The 21,603-nt window shown below is 36.8% G+C and overlaps 1 protein-coding gene across 2 annotated transcripts in view; it reads right to left on the minus strand.

The window, feature by feature from the left end:
- The window catches only part of CEP128 (centrosomal protein 128), a 460,860-nt gene that overhangs the window by 34,231 nt on the left and 405,026 nt on the right, over nt 1–21,603 (minus strand). For both annotated transcript variants that reach the window (XM_030931469.1, XM_030931470.1), the window contains one exon: nt 3,720–3,797. In XM_030931469.1, the coding sequence (XP_030787329.1) occupies nt 3,720–3,797 (78 nt within the window). The remainder of the gene's footprint in view (nt 1–3,719; nt 3,798–21,603) is intronic.

The following is a 21,603-nucleotide window of genomic DNA, read 5'->3' on the forward strand; positions in this document are numbered from 1 at the left end:
GAAGGTTACATGCAGTGGCTCAAACCTGTAATCCCAGCATTTTAGGAGGCCAAGGTGGGAGGACTGCTCTACTCCAGGAGTTCGAGACCAGCCTGGGCAACATGATGAAACCTCACCTCTATAAAAAAAATACCAAAACTAGTCAGATGTGGTGGTGCACGCCTGTAGTCCCAGCTACTCAGGAGGCTGAGGTGGGAGAATGAGGATCGCCTGAGCCCAGGAGGCAGAGGTTGCAGTGAGATTGCGCTACTGCACTCCAGCCTGCGTGAGAGACCAAGGCTCTGTCTTAAAAAAAAAAAAAAGAAAAAAAAAAAAAAGAAAAAGAAGAAAATTGTCACTGTGGATAAAACCATAAAAATGCAATGCATCCTACAGTGGTTACCTGAATTCTTTTAACAACTAGTCCGTATGCCCATCTACAGTGACTGACACCCTTTAGAACAAGGTGCAAGTAGCAATGTACTGTCCAAAGATGTCATTAATGACACATGCCACGTTCGGATGCTGTGTACTATCCCTTGGATTGGTACTTAGCGTCAATATATTCTTGTTTTAAAACATTGCTACCTATAAAACGAGAACCCTTTTACCTCACTTATCCATAAACAACATCCTACCTTTTACCTATTATGTCACATAGATTTTTAAATTTAAGGATAGCTCCTTTGCCTTTATAAACAGAAAAAGATTCAGGTAATAAAAAAAAATTAAGAAAACAAAAATTTCCAGGGCCTGCCTTTTTTCTTTCTTTTCTCTTCATTTCTTGGGGGAAGAAGGAACACAGCAAACAGTTACTCTAGATAATTATTTAGACATTTCTATTATTATTTAGGGGGAAATTAGAAAAACAATGAGGACAACTGATTTTGGTATGTAAAAAAAATACATATAGGGATTTAGTGTACCTCAAAGTCACAAGAAAACTTAAACTTACTGAATGTTCAAGCTAGAAGGGGTATTATAATTCCAAAGTTCTCATGCTTAGTACAAAAACAAAACAAAACAAAAACCTCTAAAAACTAGAGCCCAGGGAAGTTAAAATGATTTGCCCAGGGCTGGACAATTTGTGGCAGTTTGGACTTGGAACCCAGTGCTACTCCCTTTCCACCTAATCAAAAATGTAATGTTTAAATATGGCATTGTAGAGCTGAAACAGTTTTTTCTTTCTTTTTTTTTTTTTTTGGAGACAGTCTCACTCTGTCACCCAGGCTAGAGTGCAATGGTGTGATCTCAGCTCACTGCAACCTTCGCCTCCTGGGTTCAAGCAATTTTCCTGCCCCAGCCTCCTGAGTATCTGGGATTACAGGCATGTGCCACCACAACTGGCTAATTTTGTATTTTTAGTAGAAATGGGGTTTCGCCATGCTGGTCAGGCTGGTCTTGAACTCCTGACCTCAGGTGGTCCACCCACCTCAGCTTCCCAAAGTGCTGAGACTACAGGCGTGAGCCACCATGCCTGGTCAACAATTCTTTCAAAATAAATATGACCACATTTAAACAAGAATAAAGTCAGGCCTATCCAAATAGGATAAGGTCTGTACTCACACTTAAAGTCATAGGCTATGGTCTACATATCAAGAAATACGTATATAAGAACCCAGAGATAATATTGTTCAAGTGTCTCGTCACATGAATGTGGACATATCTCCTGAGGCATTAAGTGATTTTTGTCTGGTGCATGAGTTTGGACCAGAACTTAGGTCTTTGTATTCTTGTTCACACCACACTGATTTTTAGAAAGTTTAAAGGGTTTGAATAAATATAATCTACATCTAATAATCTCAAGGCTTTATGTATTTCATTTAAGGCCATGTCTAGTCATTTTTGTTAAGCTGATTAAAATCAGCTCTTTGTAATCACATAGAGAACTTCAGAGTACATGTAGAATAGATTTTAAGCTAAAAGCAGCAGAGCGAAGCAGATGGGCTCTGCTGTTTTACACATAAATTAGATCCCATGTTCAGCTAGTTTATGGGCTCCAAGCTTCAGTGTCCTCATCTATAAAATGGGCAAAAATAATACCTATCTATAGGGTATCTCTGAAGATTAGGAAACATGTACCATAAAGTACTTAGCACCTGCTAAGTATCATGCAGTGTGTGCATAACACTTGCTAATTAACTCTTTCCCTTTTCAAGCTAAAAGTTTCAATTTTAATATATTGGAAAGTACAATGCTGAACTCTGAAAAAGACTTTCCCCCAAAATTTCACTATTTAGGCATCTTCATATGTGAGTCTGTATGTATATGAGCTAGACTTGTAGATGATCACCAGCTCATAGGATTAAAAATAATGATAATGAGCCTTTTGGTAATAGTAGAGAATACAACTTTTAAATTGTACTTATGAACATTCTGTTCATTGTAGACAACTGGGGCAAAAGTAATCTGTCACTGGGGGTTAAACTTTATATTTTAATGCTGGTATTAGACAGGTGTCTATTTCTCAGTGACGAGTGCCACCTGTTTCCTATACTTTCTCTTGTCTGCCCTTCATTTACTCGGATAATTTCTGTTAGCTACAGAGAAAAAACAAAAAGAATATGGATATAACATATTGCCTCCTGTCACATCGGGTTGTTTAAGAGTAAACAGAAATTGCATTGTTTTGGATACGGTTTCATAATTCTTTGATAGATATTTAAACTGCAAATATATAATCAAATCATGAGAAAGAATCAAAACTTAGTAAAATATATTTGAAACACTTGGTTTTGTTCAATTTGGGATAGTCTAGCTTTGTAGATGTGTCAGCTAAACTGGATCTCACTCAAAAATGTTAGTTACTGAACTACCAAAAGATGCTTAATGCAAGGTAATTTTAAGATAGTGTAGACCTTGGGAACCACATTATATCAATGCTTCCAATAAATCAATATGGCATGATCTGGCTATTTTCCTATCCACTGTATCTTCAAATAATATGTCAGATCTAAACAGAACCTAAATATAACATAAGTTATATTTTAAGGTCAATGTGAAATATGATTACATGGTTGCCAAAAAGAAATCCTTCCCATTGTTAGCTTCAGCTATACACAGTCAATAAATTATAAATCATTAAAATTTTACATTACATCTGCAGCCCTAAGGCTATATATGACATTCTCGGGACCAAACCTTGTCCAGCAGGACTGGCAACAGAGATATTTGTTTTGAATATCTCCTCTATGAGGAATTTAAAAAATTACACAAGGTAAATTAACACATGTAACAAATTGGCTTGATAATGAAATGCTTTGTGGTTAGAGGTCTATCAATAAATGGCCATGAAATATGAAATGTGAAATTTATGTGGGTTTGAGTTCATATGTTATAGTATAAAGATAACCTGGGAACTACCATATATCTAAAACAAACAGTACCCATATAATTCACAGATTAAAATTGCTAATCAAAAAAGTTACCTACTGTCAGTGTAATGTGTAACTCTCTTTAATTCTTAGGCTTTTCTAAATTATTGTTAAAGCTTTAGGGGCCCAACTGAGCGTCTAGTAGTACAGTAAAAGTATCTTCCTATCTTGTGCTAATATATAAGTTGCATTGTTTTCAATTCTAACTTCACAAATGTCAAGAAACTCTGATAAGGTGGTATGCTAAAAGTCCCCAATGTTTTTTAGTCCTTCCTTCCTTCACTATACTTTTCTTTGCACATCAGGAAGATGTCAAGTGTTATCACTCAGATAAAATACTGAAAGAGACAAGCAACTCTTTCTTACTCTGAAGTCTTTGAAATCTTCTAGTAGGCTCAGTTTCTCAGGCACAGACTCCAGATGGTCCAAGGCCACTCGGGTACTCTGAAATAGAAAACATAAGGAAACCAAACATTATAAAAAATTGATTAATACTCTCAGAATCCACATACTAAAAATCAGATGCACCACTGGAAGAAGCAGTTCAAGCTGTAGATTTAGACAGTCAAATAAGAACATATATAATAGTGTTTCCAAGATAAATGTATCTTTTGAAATCAGAAGAATTATTTCCTTTCAAAAAGTATATGAGATGCATTTGCAAGACTGATTCAGATACAAAAATTCTTCCTGGATAATTGCTTTCAACTGATATGCTACGAAACTTTCTATAGACTATTTCATATTAATATTAATTTACAAACCTGCTTCAGTGAACATCAGAAATAAACCATGAGGTAATACTGAGAAATAGATGAATCTGCAGTTACTTATCTATAGAGCATATTAGAGATTCTCAAATGTTGCCATTATAAAGAAGAAAAGAGTTCTCGGCAATTATTTCAGTTAAAAGGGAAGGAGGAGTGGTTCTCAAGATTTGGAAGAAATATCTGAAATTAAATATTTGCTTCAGGGACACAAGATCCTGTTGATCATAAGTCAGTAACTTATTACATAGTCTTTAATTAGCTGATCACTTACACCCACCTGTGAACATTAAAAGAGAATGATCTGAAAATTATTTCAAAGCAAACATAAAATAAAAAGTTAAATGGTCAAATAACCTTAAGACTAGAGACTGCATATATATTATAAGCATCTCTGTATTCTCAGTTCTGTCACAAGGCCACACATCTTAGGCGGGTAACAGGTGCTAGCTCTTAAATTTAAAATGAATTTTAATTGTTCAATGAAATAAACCATAAACCCAATGGCTGACACATGGGAAGAAAGTGAAGTGTCCTGCAAGAACCTGGACATGAATTTACACGAAGTTGCAGGGAAGTAAGTGGACCCTCAATATTCCATGTGCTTCCCTACTTCTCCCCTGTGAAAGTTCTGAACAATGGATTCTGAGAGTGTCACTTCTGGAATGAGACAGTTGAACCTGAGCGTTCCCCCTTCTATCCCAGCCCCTGCCATGAGGACCCTGATGGCCACATGCTCCAGAAGGCATAACTACAAGATTAACATGAGAGCTGCCCACCATATTGGATTTCATGTGAGTCACACAATAACCTCTATTGTGTTAAGCCATAAGATTTCAGGGTTAATTATCAATGCATCATATAGCATTAATTATCATAAATAATACCTACCCTGAGAATTAAATAATGAAATTGTAAGCTAAATAAGTAGTCAACTGGCTCATTTTGTGGAATGGGGAGTCTCTCAATTATGAATATGTATTTTTTTTTTTCTGGAGACAGGGTCTCGCTCTGCTGTCCAGGCTAGACTGCAAAGGCACATTCACAGCTCACTGCAGTCTCAACCTCCTGGGCTCAAGGGATCCTCCGACATCAGCCTCTGAGGACCTGGGACTACCAGCACACACTACCACACCCAGATAATTTTTGTATATTTTTTTCTCGGGAGGAGTTCATTATTTTCTCAGTTAACTTTCCTATTTGAAATCTCCTATTTCCCCGAACAGAGAGATGCTGTTCTCTACCTGGCATATCCAATCCAGAGCCTCAATGATGCAGGTTCCCCCAAAGCATATACTTTACGTCTTTCACAGGGTTCGGGGGTAGAGGCAGTTATGGAGACAGAGGGCTGAGGGTCTAACCCTTCCTTACAGACACTTTCAATGTACCCATCCACCCCTTCCTTCAACAGTAACTGTGCTGATTATTCCCATGCAAAAGCCTTTCCAGAATTTTGTGGGGTGAATGATCTTCGATTGCTTTCCATTGCTATCCCCTTGGCAGGTCCTTGAGTTTCACCTTGTCTGGTCCGAGTCATTTTACTACTTTTCAGTGTTCTGTGACTTGGAGTTACAGATGTCTTCTAGTTTTGACAAGTGTAAATCAGTTTTTCTATTGCTTCATATCCTTATTTTTGTAATGAAATTTTTGAGAAGGGCAGAAACACCTTAACTCTGCTATTCCGAAAAGGAAGTCTGCATGCTGTTTCTTCAGGTTCATAAAGTTCTCTTTTTCAAGTTCCATTTAAAGGATTTAGTATTTTGTTCCTTCTGCTTTAACATTTATATTATTGTTAGTCTTCAGGCCACGTGTACTCACTTACACTGCCGTGCGTTTTAAATGACTTCATTTAATTTTTTCATGTGTAGGAAAGATTCACCAAAGTGATGTGTTTCTTACTATAGGCCACGACATGTAGGCTTAGGAGCTTGCAGTTTTAGCCACCGTATATGCTATATTTACTTAAATAATAAAATTATAGGTTTTCTCAGGAATTATACTGACCCTTGAACAATAACATACAAAGCAATGCTCTGATGATTTTAAAGCAAAATTTTATGCATTGCATAAAATCCTCTTAATAAACACACTCCAATAATATCTGTAGTATTAAAACTTTATTTCCTTTTTTTGTCCCATATTTTTCTCATTTAGAAGTGATCTTCTGAACCAAGGTTAAGTAAGTATGTAAAACTCATTTTGTGCTCAAAATAAGCAAATGATCTCTTGCCCTACTGTAAAATGCAGCATGTTATGTAAATAGTTTTGCTTAAAATTTTCAATCAACCAGGTGACTACATGAAACCATTCTTTTCCTTGCATGTGCTTACATACTATTTTTTGACTATTATGTTTTTGGATGTATATTCAAATGGCTATGTTTTTGTGAGTGAATTTTGAAAAACTCCTTAACTCCTTCTGTTCTCGGTGCAGTTATTTTTATTCTCCCCTTCCTTGCCATCCCCCCCACCCCCATATCTCCATCAACCAATCTTTATACTTTCTCACTATTTATTTCACTTGTGGCTTATTTTATATTCCATTTATGCATTGCTTATAAATACCTTCCTCAATATCAGAAACACTTTCTGGTACACATACCTTTCTTTTCATCCTTATATTCTAGTCAATTAACAACGAATGTCTATCTTCGAGATCATAGAAAGATCCACAAACATAGACGGCATGGTTCCGGTTCCTCAGGAGCATTTAGCTTACCCAGGGGAGCAAAAGATGTAATATTTATACAAAGAAAAAAGTTATTTGTACTCATTTTAAGGGAATTGCATGCACAAATGCTGAACTAACTAGGGCATTTTCAACAACAAGATGTGAAGTAAGGAAGATGATGAGTCCAATCCTACAGGCATCTCAGGTCTCATAATTTCATGATTAAGTGATTTTTTTTTGGGAGAAAAATGTATTTTTCTGGCGTTCTCTCTCTTTCTCTGCATCTATGTGAGTGTGCTTAAAACTGCCACTTTGGCATACAGACTCAAGAACATGAATAACATTGCAACTTTTTTTTTTTTTTTAATTTAAGATTGGCTGGGATTCTGTGATTAGAATCTTGTCACATTACTTGAGATTTCAAAATTATTTTCACCCCAAAGCTCATAGCCAGAGAGACAAGATCCATTAGCAGATGAATAGTTTAAAATAAGGAACTTGCTGTATTTCAGAGATGTCATGAGGACCTATGTCATGTTACTTCCCAGGCAAATACTTTGTGCAGAGTCACGGAAACATTTTGTTTTTTAAGTTGGTTAATTTTTTTTCTACCTTACATTATCTAATGCCTTAAAGGGCATGGACAAGTCCCCATTGTTAAAAAATTAAGGGAGCAAAGTTTATTTCAATAATGTCACCAGCATATGACACGTGCTTAATTTGTCTTTAATTATTTTCAAGAATAAATAAATCAGATGCTTACAAAGGGGTTTAAAATTAGAAAGCAAAGAAAAGTTCACAATTAAGATTCCACTTCATAAAGGGCCAGGACATTGTATATATTTGGTTTATCTCAGACGCTAGAAGGGCTGGATTTCCAGGGGCCTAGAAGTAGGGTCAAAACAGATGATCTGTTAATCTTAATCCTGTTTAGTAGCAAAACGAAAGACTGAACAATGAACACATAATTTGAGTTTGAATACACTTCATAATCCCTCACACCACCATATGAGATAGGTACGTATTATTGTTATCATCATTATGCAGATGAGGCAACGGAGGACTGGAGAGTGTAAATAACCTCCTTACAGTCAGATGGTGGCAAAGCTGGGATGCAAATCCAAGCAGCCGAAATGCAGAAACGGCAAGGTTCTTATTAGGAAAATATTTTCATGGCAAATTGCCAGCTAAAACAGACTATATTGCAACTAGAAGCTGAAATAGTGAGTGCTTTATGTAAATTCCTAACCTCTCTCTAGCTATCAACTCTTAGCAGCTAGATTTTGAAGATGTGTCCTTGATAGGCTTATTTCTGAAAGAAAAGTTTTAAGATGAAACCATAAAGAATGTCATCTCACTGGTGTTAAAGAGTCTGTACTCAGGACCACGTGTCTAAACAGACTCTTGTGTAAGCAAACGCGCACGCGTGCACACACACACACACACACACACACACAGACCACGTGTCTAAACAGACTCTTGTGTAAGCAAACGCGCACGCGTGCGCGCGCACACACACACACACACACACACACACACACACAGGGTCTGGACAGTCCTTCTGTTGATTAGAGGATGTTAAATGTCAGAGGAGTTTTATGATACTAACACCGCCTTTTCTTTTTTTCATAACATTTAACATTAGTGAAGCATACTATCTGGCTGCTAAGAGGTGTTTCAAATAAATGTTGGCTGAATGCAGACAAAGGTAGACTCACCATGTTCTAATAAACTCACTGAATCTTGACCTCTTTATTAAAAACCCAGAAGCACAAGTTTGATGTTTTATTTATTTCCTGTAGACTAAGGGCAAGATCAATTGGTAGAAGCAACAGTGAAATTCAGAAATCTTGTCTAATAGTCCCTGTGGCCTTTGCACCTACAGATGTTTGGCTATCTGTTGACAAGGACAAAGAGTAAGCTCTCAGTTTTGCCATTCCAAAATCTTCAACAAACACCAAACTCCTATGTAGTTGAGCTGTCTGTACTGTTCCACAGTACATTTTTCCTTAGTAGTTCCTTTATTTCTGACTGCAAGGAAACTGAGTAATATAGTATGACAACATAAGTAGCAGCAATTAGGAATTAAAAAGGGGAAATGCATTGCAATTCTTAGATTCCTGTCTCCTATAGAGAAAACTTAAGGAACAGATTTAGCCATAAATATATTTTAGTATTTATACTGCTCTTTGAAAAAAAAGGACATTTATTTTCTTATTAACATAATAACAACTACCATTTTCTTATAGTGTTATTGAAATCATATGTGTTTTGAGGTTTAGATGATGAATAAATTAAAGGAGATGATATCTACATTTTTATTTCAAAAATAAATGTGTGCGTTTTTGGCACTGCATACATGTTAAATAAATAAGGCTATGAAGCAGTTTATTTGGGTTCAAAAATGCAATTCTATTTCATTTGGAAACAGATCCACTGCAAAACTTTCCTGACAAATGGCTGAAAGGTGGTAAAAGGACCTGAGTAAACACGTTTCTAGGAGAGGAAGGGTGAGATCATAAAAAGGATAGACTGTATGCCTTTTCACTTGTGGTAACTCGATCCAGCACAGCTGTATTGGCTTCAGAGGGCCCTGTTTTCCAAATTGTATAAGACACTCACTGGAACCAAACCAAACAGTAGCAGAGAAGAGGCCAGCAAAGTCATGGTGCTGATGCACATCCTTTATGAGCTCCAGTGTTCAAAGTTGTGTGTATTTCTTGGGATATCAGAGGAGTCCTCTATTTCTAGGCTGTATTTTATAAGTGGTCTAAAAAATCAGATACCAACTTAGAAGTGTTTACATGTGTATTGAGGTAAGAGGGTACATAAGGCTTGTTAAGTAAAAATGCTTGTGAAGTTAACATGGCACTACGACATCAGTGTCTACATTTGGGCTAACATCTAGAAGAGTTTCTGTCAACAACAAATTCTATTTGTCTTCATATAACACTATTGTAGTCAAAAGTGGTAGAAGATCTTTAAAAAAAAGCAATGATAAAATTTGAGAACAGGTAACATATCTTCACTGAAAACTGAGATACAGAACACTTTCTAGCTATTTTCCAACTCTTATTCACAGTATTTTTTTTAAGAGACGAACTATATGAAACACAGAATCTGCCATTTCAGATTACTGCTTTCTTATTTCTAGATATAACCAAATTGTGTTACAGCCAATCCATTATCTTACTATTAGCTTAAAAAGATGTAGTGTTTTCTCCAAATGAGTGACTTGGTTTTTTTTTTTTTTTTTTTTTTTCCTTTCGATAAGAAAACACCAAGAATGATTTGATGGGGAAGGAAAGACAGTGGAAATAAAGAATCATCTCTTCCCCTCGAGGATTCTTGAGACTGTCTCCTTTAATATCATTCTTGCCACTCCCTGATATAAAGAAAAAATAACAGACAAAGACAAATGAGGACTAGTTTAATGTTCTCTGTGTGCTGAACAATAAACTAGGCACTTACAACTGTTTACAAGAAGGAGGGTCTTGAGATCTACAATCTACTTAATTGTAATCACTTCATTTCTTAAAACTGAATATAAAATGTACTCACAAGGGAAATAAATTTCAGAGAATTTGCAAAACAACATTTTTTTAAGTGATTGCATGTTAAAAAATGAGCAAAGAGTATAAGCCAAGGTTTCCTGGAAGATACTGTGTTTAGCAATTTTTGCTATGGTGACAGGTAAAGAAACTATGCTTCTAGATACACAGGTCCCAAACACGTGTAACCAGCTGCATGATGAACAGAGGTGGAAGATATGCTTCATTGGAAATCAGCATCCCTAATTTGTGGATATTCATAGTTCCAGTAATGTTATTTACTTGTGTTTTGTGATTTTTGGAATATGACTTTGCCCTGCCCTTCTAAGCTTCAGTATCTTATTTGGAAAATGGGGATAAATAATGATGGTCTTTATTATTCTACACCCACAGAATAATACATTCACATTCACTCTCTTACTTGTGACTATCAAGTACTTACTTGTGATAGTCACAAGTAGGAGAGCGAATGTAAATGTGCACTGAAAAGTGTCAAGTACTTTTCAAAGCAGATTTTTGTTTTTAAAGCTGAATCTCTGAGGTACCATCAACTCTAGTAACTTCTAAAAGGTGAAGAGGTCAGTGACAATCTAAAATTAGAGCTAATAAAAGCTAGTCAACAGAGCACAAAGCAGAAGCAAGCCAAACTTAATTAAAACTATATCTAATATTTAGAAATGCATTTACTATTTTACAGACATCATCTAAGATGTTAAAGTAATAGAAGTGTAATAGCACATAAATTACTTTTGTACATACTGTGCCTTCCATGGAGAATATTCCCTCCAATTTCCTTATCTGGTTAACATTTTTCCCCACAATGCTATGAGCATCTTCGAGCATACAGGAAATGTGAAAGAAATTTACAGAGCTCACCCGTATACCCACCACCTAGAATCAACTATTAACATTATGTTTTATATTTGCTTTATCATATATCAATCCATCTATCTATCCATCACTCTGCCTATCCTTCGATCCAACTTATTTTTGGGGTGCATTTCGAAGTACATTACATACATTAATACACGTTCCCTTACCTAATTCAGCATGCATATCTTCAACTCCACTTCATTATGTTTTTAAATGTAGAATTTGCATCTAATGAAAAGCACAAATCCTAAGTGAACTGGTTAACTTTTATTTTCTTTCATATGTCAGCTTAGTCATCACTTCTTCAGGGAAGGCTACCTGGCTTTCTCTGATACTGTGAAACAATCTCTCCATTGCATCATGAGCCTCACTTTGATAACACTTATTGGAGTACTAATATTATATTCATTTGTGTGACCGATTAATGCTTGCACAAGCAGTGGGCAATAAACATCATGAGGGTAGGGAATGTCCGTCCCCAGCATTCCACCAAAGTATTCAGGAGAGGTATTCAGCAAATGCTGACCCAGGAGAGGTATTCAGCAAATGCTACATAAACAAATGAATGAATATTATTTGATGAAGGAAAGGTTTTCACGTTTATTCAGTCTGCAAATATTTACTGAATGCCTCAGACACTGTTCTAGCAGTGAAAAGGTAAAAACTCTCTGTCCTCAAGAACAGAAATGGGAGAGAAACTAACATGTTCATAAAATGTGATGTCATAAACACTCTGAAGAAGTGTAAAGCAGGGTAAAGTGGTAGTGAGTGACAGGGTTTCTATTTTAGACACAGTGGTCTGTGACAGCCTCTCTGATACAATGGTTTTGGAGCAGACGGAGTCATGAGCATTGTTAGAGGAAAGCAATGGGGACAGGATATGTTGCGGGAGGTCAGGGACCCAAATGGAGGGACCAGCTGGAGCCGCAGCAGAGGAACATAAATTGTGAAGATTTCATGGACATTTATCAGTTCCCAAATAATACTTTTATAATTTCTTATGCCTGTCTTTACTTAATAATCTCTGAATCCTGTTATCTTCGTAAGCTGAGGATGTACGTCACCTCAGGACACTGTGATAACTGTGTTAACTGTACAAATTGATTGTAAAACGTGTGTTTGAACAATGTGAAATCAGTGCACCTTGAAAAAGAACAGAATAACAGCAATTTTTAGGGAACATAGGAAGACAACCATAAGGTCTGAGTGTCTGCGGGGTTGGGCAAAAAGAGCTATATTTTTCTTCTTGAAGGGAGCCTACAAACAGACGTGCAAATAGGAGAGATATTGCTAAGTTATTTTCCTAGCAAGGAATATTAATATTAATACACTGGGGAAGGAATGCATTCCTGGGGGGAAGGTCTATAAACACTGCTCTGGGAATGCCTGTCTTGTGCAGTTGAGATAAGGGCTGAGATATGCCCTGGTCTCCTGCAGTACCCTCAGGCTTACTAGGGTGGAGAAAAACTCCACCCTGGTAAATTTGTGGTCAGAGCACTTCTCTGCTCTGGAACCCTGTTTTCTGTTGTTTAAGATGTTTATCAAGACAATGTGTACAGCGCTGAACACAGACCCTTATCAGTGGTTCTGCTTTTTCCCTTTGTCCTGTTCCCTCAAAGGCATGTGATCTTTGTTAGACCCTTATTAGCAGTTCTGCTTTTTGCCCTTTGAAGCATGTGATCTTCGTACCTACTCCCTGTTCTTAAACGCCCCCTCCCCTTTTGAAACCCTTAATAAAAACTTGCTGATCTGAGGCTCAGGGGGCATCATGGTCCTATCAAACTGTGATGTCACTCCCGGCAGCTCAGAAATGTAAAATTCCTCTCTTTGTACTGTCTCTCTTTATTTCTCAGCTGGCCGACACTTATGGAAAATAGAAAGAACCTCCATTGAAATATTGGGGATGGGTTCTCCCAATAAGGATAAACTACCTGTCTGGCACTTTGCAGGAATGAATAGTGAAGAGTCTGGTGTGGCCAAGTAGGAGCTCGCTGTCAGGTGAGTCCAAAGATGTCTGGGGCAAGAGCTTTTAGAGCCTTTTTGGCCACAGTTAAAATTCTGTATTTAATTCTTATTGAGATGGAAGGTCTTTTGAGGGTTTGAGCAGAGGAGTGACATCCTCTCATTTACTCTCTAAATAAATATGAGGATGTTGTTTGGAGAGCGGACTGCTAGCCCCTCACCCCTAACTAGGAGAAGGTCTTGTGGAGTTTGGGAGTGCTGTGTGAGGGGAAGATGGGCATCTTACTCTTAGGCTGTGAACTTGCTGAACAGTAGCAGAAACTCTGAGACCCACCTCAGGGTGTCCTTTGCATACAGCTCTGTCAAAAATTTACAGGGAGAATAGGCAGAATCCCCAGAAGGCCAATGGTGCCATATCAAATGCTCTTGATTTACCAAAAACACTCTCTCACCCCAAGAGCGTGCATTTTGTCTGTAAACTTCTGAAAATGTCATATATGTCCACAAAATGTTTTCTCTAATGTTTTCATTTGCGGTATCCTTCTGATTAGGGACAGGCAGCAAAACGTAGTAAAAAAGATCATTGATAAGAAGAAATCAGGAGATACAAGATTATAGCTCAGCTTTGACGTTACCAGTTGTATGAACTTGGGCAAACAATTTAACCCATGGTTCTCAGTTTCTAAGTCAGGAAATGGGAAAATAGGATCTGAACATCTCTAATAACCTTTTTGGCAGTAGCCGTAGTCCACTGTAGCATTAACTTCTTCCTATAGCAGGTTAAGATCTGCTTTTTAAGCTTAAAAGGCTGAAAGGGTATGGAGAAACAAAGATTTTATAAAGAGAAAGCAAACTAAGGAAAAAAAGTAGATATGGGGTTCTTGGGGTTAATATTTACCCAAGAATACCTATGGGGTGGAAAAAGCTTCACCCTTCTATGGCAGAAAGTGAAGCTAATGACTGTGTTAAAACAAACAAACAAACAAACAGGAAAAAATACATTTTTGTTTCCTCGGGTGTTTACCCCATGAAATTACCAACTCCAAATATTTGTCATGGTGTATTTTTAGAAAAGATGCTTCCAAAAGTAGGCAATGAACTTGCTTTTCATTTTTTTCACCTTATAACTGGCCTAACTTAAAAAAAAAAAAAAAATCTCACAATTTTCCCCTTATCTAAATACTGCTGATTAGCTTCTGGTTTTATTGCCACAAATGTTACTCCATACTTTTGTTTCTCTCCTGAAAGCTTCTATGCCATCGTGACTTTATACATGAAGGTCTATCTGTCTGTAATGTTCTCTATACATTGCTTAAATTAGCTCAATGATTATCCTGCAAGATTGGGCTTGGTCACTGCCTCCTCTAACATGATAGTTAAGAGCTTGGGCTCTTGAGGCAGTCTACCTGAGTTTAAACCTGGGGTTAGTCACCTACTGGCTATGTGTCTATAGAAAAGTTCCTGATCCCTCTACAGTGGGACTCAGTTTCCTAATTTTGCAGAGTTGTTGTAAGGATCAAATACATTAACACATGTAAAGTGCTTAGAGCAGGGCTTGGCATGTGGTAAGCACTCAATAAATGTTAGCTATTACTGCAGTGATAATACTAGTTATTATTATGTGAACCTTTCCTCTAAACTCTGGGTTAGGCGCCCATCCTTAGTATTTCCTGTGTGTATATGTACCTCTCATCCCGTGTGTAATTATTTTGTAATGTGTGTTTACTTGTCTCTGCAAATTCCTTAAAGGGAGGATGATATTTTTACCTATATTGCCAGTGCTGAGTACTTGGTATCACACACAAATAAATTTCAGTTTTATTAAATAAAACCTTCTTCTAATAAACATACACAAAGATACATTTAGAACTTAGAAATGTTGTGGCAAGAAAAATATTGCAAGATTATATTTTAAATGTAGAATTGAAAAATCGACTATCTTTGAGGGACAGAGAATATTTCTCAACAGACTCAAAATTAAAGAAATAATAAAAACAAAAAACAGAACTGAAAGAAGAATGAGGGGACAGTAAAGTTCCCCGTGAGTTAAAGAGAGGAAGATGAGAACCAAGTCTTCTGTGGACCTAATTACGTGGCACAGGTGTGAGTGCTCTGAAGAGCAATGTGCTTCCTGTGGATGAGTCGACAGGAGCTTAGCCCTGAGGGACAATGATGGGGACACCCAACACAGGGCAGATACTGAGAAATGCTAATCATTTCCCTGAATCCTGCAAAGCCCTGGCCCCAAGTCCTCAAGACACTCTCAAATAGGTAATCACATTTGTCTCTTCCATATTTAACCTGGAGCAGAGGGTCCTGATAAAGAGCTCTGATTAGGAATGATCATTGTTCTGGCTGAGGTAGGGTCCAGGTTGATTTATTTAAAAGCACCTTGGTGAGGTAAACATACTTAATCTTCTGTGTTCTCAAAATAAAGGGCTATTTTCTTTTTTAGAGATGTCCTGTGTTCTCAAAGAGAATGACAAAATAAATGAATCAGTTTCCATTACTTCACACACAGCGCTTGGATGTTGAAAAACCATGTGAACAGCTAATCCCCCTATACAGATGAGTTTCTTGTGACAGGCAGATCAGATCTAAAGAGAAATCCGGCAATGTATTTTATTTTTATCATTGTGGAATTGAGATTTATTTCCAAAAGAAGTGAGATCAACTATGCCTATATTTTTAAAGTTTACTTTCATAATTAATCCTTTTTTGAACACTCAGAAACACTCTTCTGGCTCTTGTAGCAAAGTGTTTCCCGGGCGACTGCTGCCAAAGCAGACAGAAGCGGAGACTATCAGGTATATTTTAAAACCTTCAAAAATCCAGCTGCGCTGTCTCAAAGAATCCTCACTACCAAACCATACTTAGTTAAAAGTACCAATAATCTGAAGTTAGAGCAATATATTTTGACAAACAATTCATCTAAACAGCTAATGTTAAAGGTTAACTTTAAGTATGATTGAGATGCTCTATTAGGCTATGTCCTAAATGGCTGAACAAAGGGTATTAAAAGGGTACATATGGAGTACCTGTGAGCACATGTATGTATTTTTGAAGTTGGCCTGGTGCTGAATTTTCAACCACTGGCTGAGAAAAATGGATCATGAAAACCAGTGGATACAATACAGCTGACAATGTTATTTGGTGAACACATTCATCTAAGATTCGCCACAACCAATTGTTTTCCTGAAACTCCAACAGCTAGAAAGTCCTTCCCCTCCCCGCCCAAATGAAAACCATGCATTCATGCAACTGGACAACAATGAAGCTTTGTGGCTGGTGGTAAGTAGGAAAAAGAGCTGGTCTTGCCAAAACAATTTCAAGTTTTGAACTCAAGCCCCCTTCCCTACTTCATTGTACATATTCAACTAAAATGAATAAGTCCTGCAGCTTTACTAGACACATTAGTAACTAAAAGTAGCCAAAACCACACAACTTTGGACATTTCAAGTGTGCTATGAAAACTCTAGAAAACATGCAATACTCTGAAAATTAGGCAGGATTTCACAAAAGCTTATTAACAGAACTGGATACGGCATCCAGTCTTTCCTGTACTCAGCAAGCATTTACTAGTACCTACTATGTGCAAATCAAATCTACAACATCTCTGTGCCAGACTTCATTCTGCTAAAGTTGACCAGATTCAGCTCAAGAACATTCTTTGGGTTTCTGAATGAAAACAGGTCAATAGAGATAAACATGTACATTGTATCATAATTTTTCATTAGCCATCTTTTTTTTTTTCCCCATTAAATCGAAAACTCTTAAACATAGGGACTGTCTTAGTTTGGCTGCTAAGTAATAAAATAAGTAATAAAAATACCACAGAGTGGGTGGCTTAAACAACAAACATTTTGTTCTCATAGTTCTGGAGGCTGGGAAGTCTAAGACAAAGGCTCCAGCAGATCTTATGTCTGGTGAGCACCTGCTTCCTAGCTTATGTAAACAGCCACGTTTTTGAGGTGTCCTCACATAGGAGAGAGACCGTCTCTCTAGTATCTTTTGCTTCTTAAATGGGCACTAATTCCATCATGCAGGCTCCATCCTCATGACCTCATCTAAACCTAATAATCTCCCAAAGAGTCTACCTAACTTTCCAGCTTGCAAGTTGGGCAAAATCTCAGACCCTTACGGATATACTTTGGGCAATACAATAAAAATATGAAGTATTATGTAATAGGGATTATTTAGTTCATTGACTCTAACATCCTTCAATGTGATTCCATAATTCCTCTATTTTCATATTATTTTAGTTCTTTCTAGCACAGTTAGAAACAATTGATGAATAATGATAAAATAATTTCCAGAATGATAAAATAGCAAAATACTTCAAGAATATGAGATCACCAAGATCTATTATGTATCTGCAAGACAGAATGGGACTTACTCTATTTTAAAAATAAGGAAAATCTCTATTTGTGTCTTTTTAAAAAGGATAAAAGTTTTTTAAAAAAATCAATACTTAAAAAAAACTTTAAAAACCAAGATTGGGTTCAATTGACCCTGATGGTAGACTGAGAAGTAAACTACCTTTGAAAAGCTCTCAACCTTTTACCATCATTCTCAGAGTCCTCTTCATCCTCTTAGTCTCAAGTTTCTCCTCCCTGTGAGTCTGCCCAAACCACTTCTGTGGAGTCTGACAGAACTTCAAACAAGAAGTACTTGTCCCATGCCACCCTCTAGTGCAGTGCCTATAAGAAGGAACCAAGCTTCCTACTCAGTCCATTGCATGGAGAAGTTGGTTATCACATGTTAAATGGAGAAATGAATGAAAGGCAATGCGTGTGATGCAACAAAGGATTAACACAAGAGTAGTAAGAGGAAAAATTAGAAAAGGAAGATGAGAGGGGCAGTTTACATAATCCTAATATATCAGCAATTAGACTGATTTACCATAAAAATAAAGAACAACTACTAATTTGTTTTTAACTGTTTATATAGTTTCCAAATATAATGGTTTTGTAAATCAGTCCATTTGTTGTAATTTGTTAAAATTAAGAGAATTTGTCATTTGGCGAGTTCATGACTGAGCAAACTGGTCCTTGAAGTTAATTCTGACAAATTTTAATGTTAACAAAAGGCTAAAATTAAGCTCCCTAGATCCATGGACAGTTATGGAAAATAATGTGTGAGAAAGAATCTTACAACTGTTGTTTCAATAGATTAAAAAGAAAAAATCCTGGGAGAGAAGACATGATACTATCAGTAGAAAAGACATGAAATTAAGTCTGTGAAACTAAGTAGGACAAAATCCAATAGACAGGAAAGCAGAGTAACACCAGGTTTTAGGGGACAGACACACTAAAGGCACATTCTTGAAGGACATGTTGAAGATGGCATAAATCAGTGATTCTCAACCATAGCTGTACATTACAATCATCTGGCAAGCTTTAAAAAATACTTGGTCCTACCCTGGGTCAACTGAATCTGGGGGTGAGGGTGTGTCGAACTAAAATTACTGGAGTTATTAAATAAGAACTCTAAATCTAAATTTCTTAGAGCCTACATGTAAAATACCTGAACTGAATTTTGGAGGTAAAATTAATATAACACAGAGTGCCAAGGCACATAACCAGAGTGGCAATACTAGGACAGAATGTAAATGTCCTGATTAATGAGCAAAACCTTTCCAGTCCACACACTGCTCTTGTGACTGGTAAAGGTAACGCATACATCAGGGAGGAATGTTTTTAAAATTTAGAAAAGGACTTTCCCATCCATTATCTCATCTGACCTTCTGAGCAAACCTGTGACACATGCAGGATAAAAATTAGGCCCATTTCCTAGATAATAGAAAGCAGGCTTGGAGAGGTTAAGTGAATCGCCCATGTGAAAAAGCCAGAATTCACAACCAGGTCTTCTAACTCCCATCCACCAGAGTTGGAGAGCACCAGGTTTTTGCCTTACCTTGTCACTTAATTCCTACACTTTTGGAACCAACGTACTCTTCTTCAAGCAAAAACTAATAGAGAAGTAGGAGCTTTGAAATATTTCACAGAAAAATGAGGTTTGAGTTAGAAATGAAAGTGTTAAAACAAAAATCAGAAGTTCTTGGAAAAGAAGATGTAAAGGAAGTACTTCACAGAGTCCAAACATTTTAACTCAGTGAGTCTATCCATGTTTCAGTGGCTTTCTAAAGCCACTATATGGTTAATGCCTGACAGCAATCAACCAACCATGTCAAGTCCTTTGCTGTGGATAGAAAACATAGGTAGCAGTGAGATGTGAGGAGAGAAAAACATTGCAAAAGCTCCAGAAAATCACTTACGGAAGACCAGCTAGCAAAATAATTAAGAAGTGAGCCTAAAGAGAACAACGAGGGACAGGCTGTTTTGACAGTTTGGCCTTTTACTGTTTGATGTTCAAATATAATATAATTGGGGCATATGATAGGATGAAATCATATACTAGTGTTAAATAATTGACAAGAGAACACTTTGGGTATTTATATTAATAGTGCTAATAGAACAATTTATACTCTCTCCAGCCTTCCATCTGAGATCAAAGTTTAATAAAAGCTCTAAACAAACTTTATACAATCTTGTGTAAGTGGTATTACAGCTGTTATGCAGATGCATAAAAAAAGGTCAACTGAGGTGTTTAATATCACTGACAAAGCTCAAGACATAACTAGGAATGCAATCTAGGGGCAGGCCAACTCTTCAACATTCAAAAGGAGGAAAACTAGATCAAAGTTGTTTCATGAAACTCCATTTACCAATGAGCTTAGGGCATATTATGACAATTTTAAATATGGTCCAAAAATGTCCATACCCTATTTCTTCTTACCCTGCTCAAGGTAAATATGGGATTTGATTGCAAATTTTCTTCCTCTTCACTTTGTATCATTTAGTAGATACTTGCAAAGCGTTCCTTACATATATCTTCATTACTCTCACCAGTCACAAGTGGAGGATATCGAATAGAAAGAATGCTGTGTTGCTAATCAGGACATCTGAATTTTAGCCCTAGTTTTGTCACATTTAGAAAATCATAAACTCCTTTGGCCTCTAGACTTCTCTTGAATAGGGTGAGGGGTTTTGACAAGGATTTCTAGCATTGAGTTCTAACATTATCTAAAATGTGAGAACCGTGGCAGCAGGAACCTCGTCTGCTGTATGCTTTACGACAGTGTTGAGACATGGTAGGGATTTAATAACTCATACATAATATAATATGATTAAACTAGGGTAAGTTGTTTGATAGTAACTATTGGCAACATAGAAATTTTGTGAAGACCCCAGATTTTTAATTCCTCCTATATTAGACTAAAGTCTACTAGGGAGAGGAATTTTTTTGTTTGTTTTGTTTTTTTGAGATGGAGCTTCTCTCTTGTTGCCCAAGCTAGAGTGCGATGGCGTGATCTCAGCTCACTGCAACCTCCACCTCTCAGGTTCAAATGATTCTCCCACCTCAGTCTCCTGAGTAGCTGGGATTACAGGCGCACACCACCACACCCAGCTAATTTTTTGTATTTTTAGTAGAAACGTGGTTTCACCATGTTAGCCAGGCTAGTCTCGAACTCCTGACCTCAGGTGATTCACCCTCCTCGGCCTTCCAGAGTGCTGGGATTACAGGTGTAAGCCACTGCGCCCTGCTGGGAGAGAAACTTTTAAAGATGATCTAGTCCAGCCCAATCATGAAAAATAATAATAATAATTGAAATTCAGAAAGGTTAAATAATTTGGCCAGGGTCATGTGCCTGGCTATGATGGAGACATGACCAGTATCTAGATTTTCTGACTAATAATCAGATACTATTTTTTATCATATCACTTTCCATCATTTAAAACTAGTCATATAATAATTTTCAGCTAAAGACTGAAGGGAATTTGTTAAAATTAGATGCGCAAAATACAAATTCTCCATATCAGATTTTCATTAAAGACTATTTAAAATGTATATAAAATATACTATTCTCACCTACTATATATTGTGAGTGTAATACAAATATCTTGTTTTATAGTTAAGTTAGTATCTTAAAAAAATATCAAATATACTCTCATTACTCTGAGATTTCACCCAGATAGGCTCTCTTAAAGAGAGCAGAAAGCATTTCTTATATGTGTTGTATTTTACAGAAAGACACTGCCATTGTGCTTTACAATATACATTCATATTATCTTTACAATATAAAGCAAGAGCTTTTACCAAGAGAATGCATTGTTCTTAATATTGCTTAGAAAAGGCCTATAAAACACATTATCAACCAAGGAAGTTAGAAAGGCAGTATGACTACTTATCAGCATCAAATACGATGAGGTCAGACTGACCTCCAAACACTGAGCAATTCAATAATACTAAATTCATCTGCTGGTGAAGTTGCATTCATTATGTAATTTCTCAGTGATACCTTTCCTATGTTATCATGTTTATGAAACATTTGACAGGACTGTAGAAAACAATTTTTACAGGCTG

This window comes from Rhinopithecus roxellana, chromosome 5 (genome assembly GCF_007565055.1).
Source record: "Rhinopithecus roxellana isolate Shanxi Qingling chromosome 5, ASM756505v1, whole genome shotgun sequence".
Taxonomy (NCBI): domain Eukaryota; kingdom Metazoa; phylum Chordata; class Mammalia; order Primates; family Cercopithecidae; genus Rhinopithecus; species Rhinopithecus roxellana.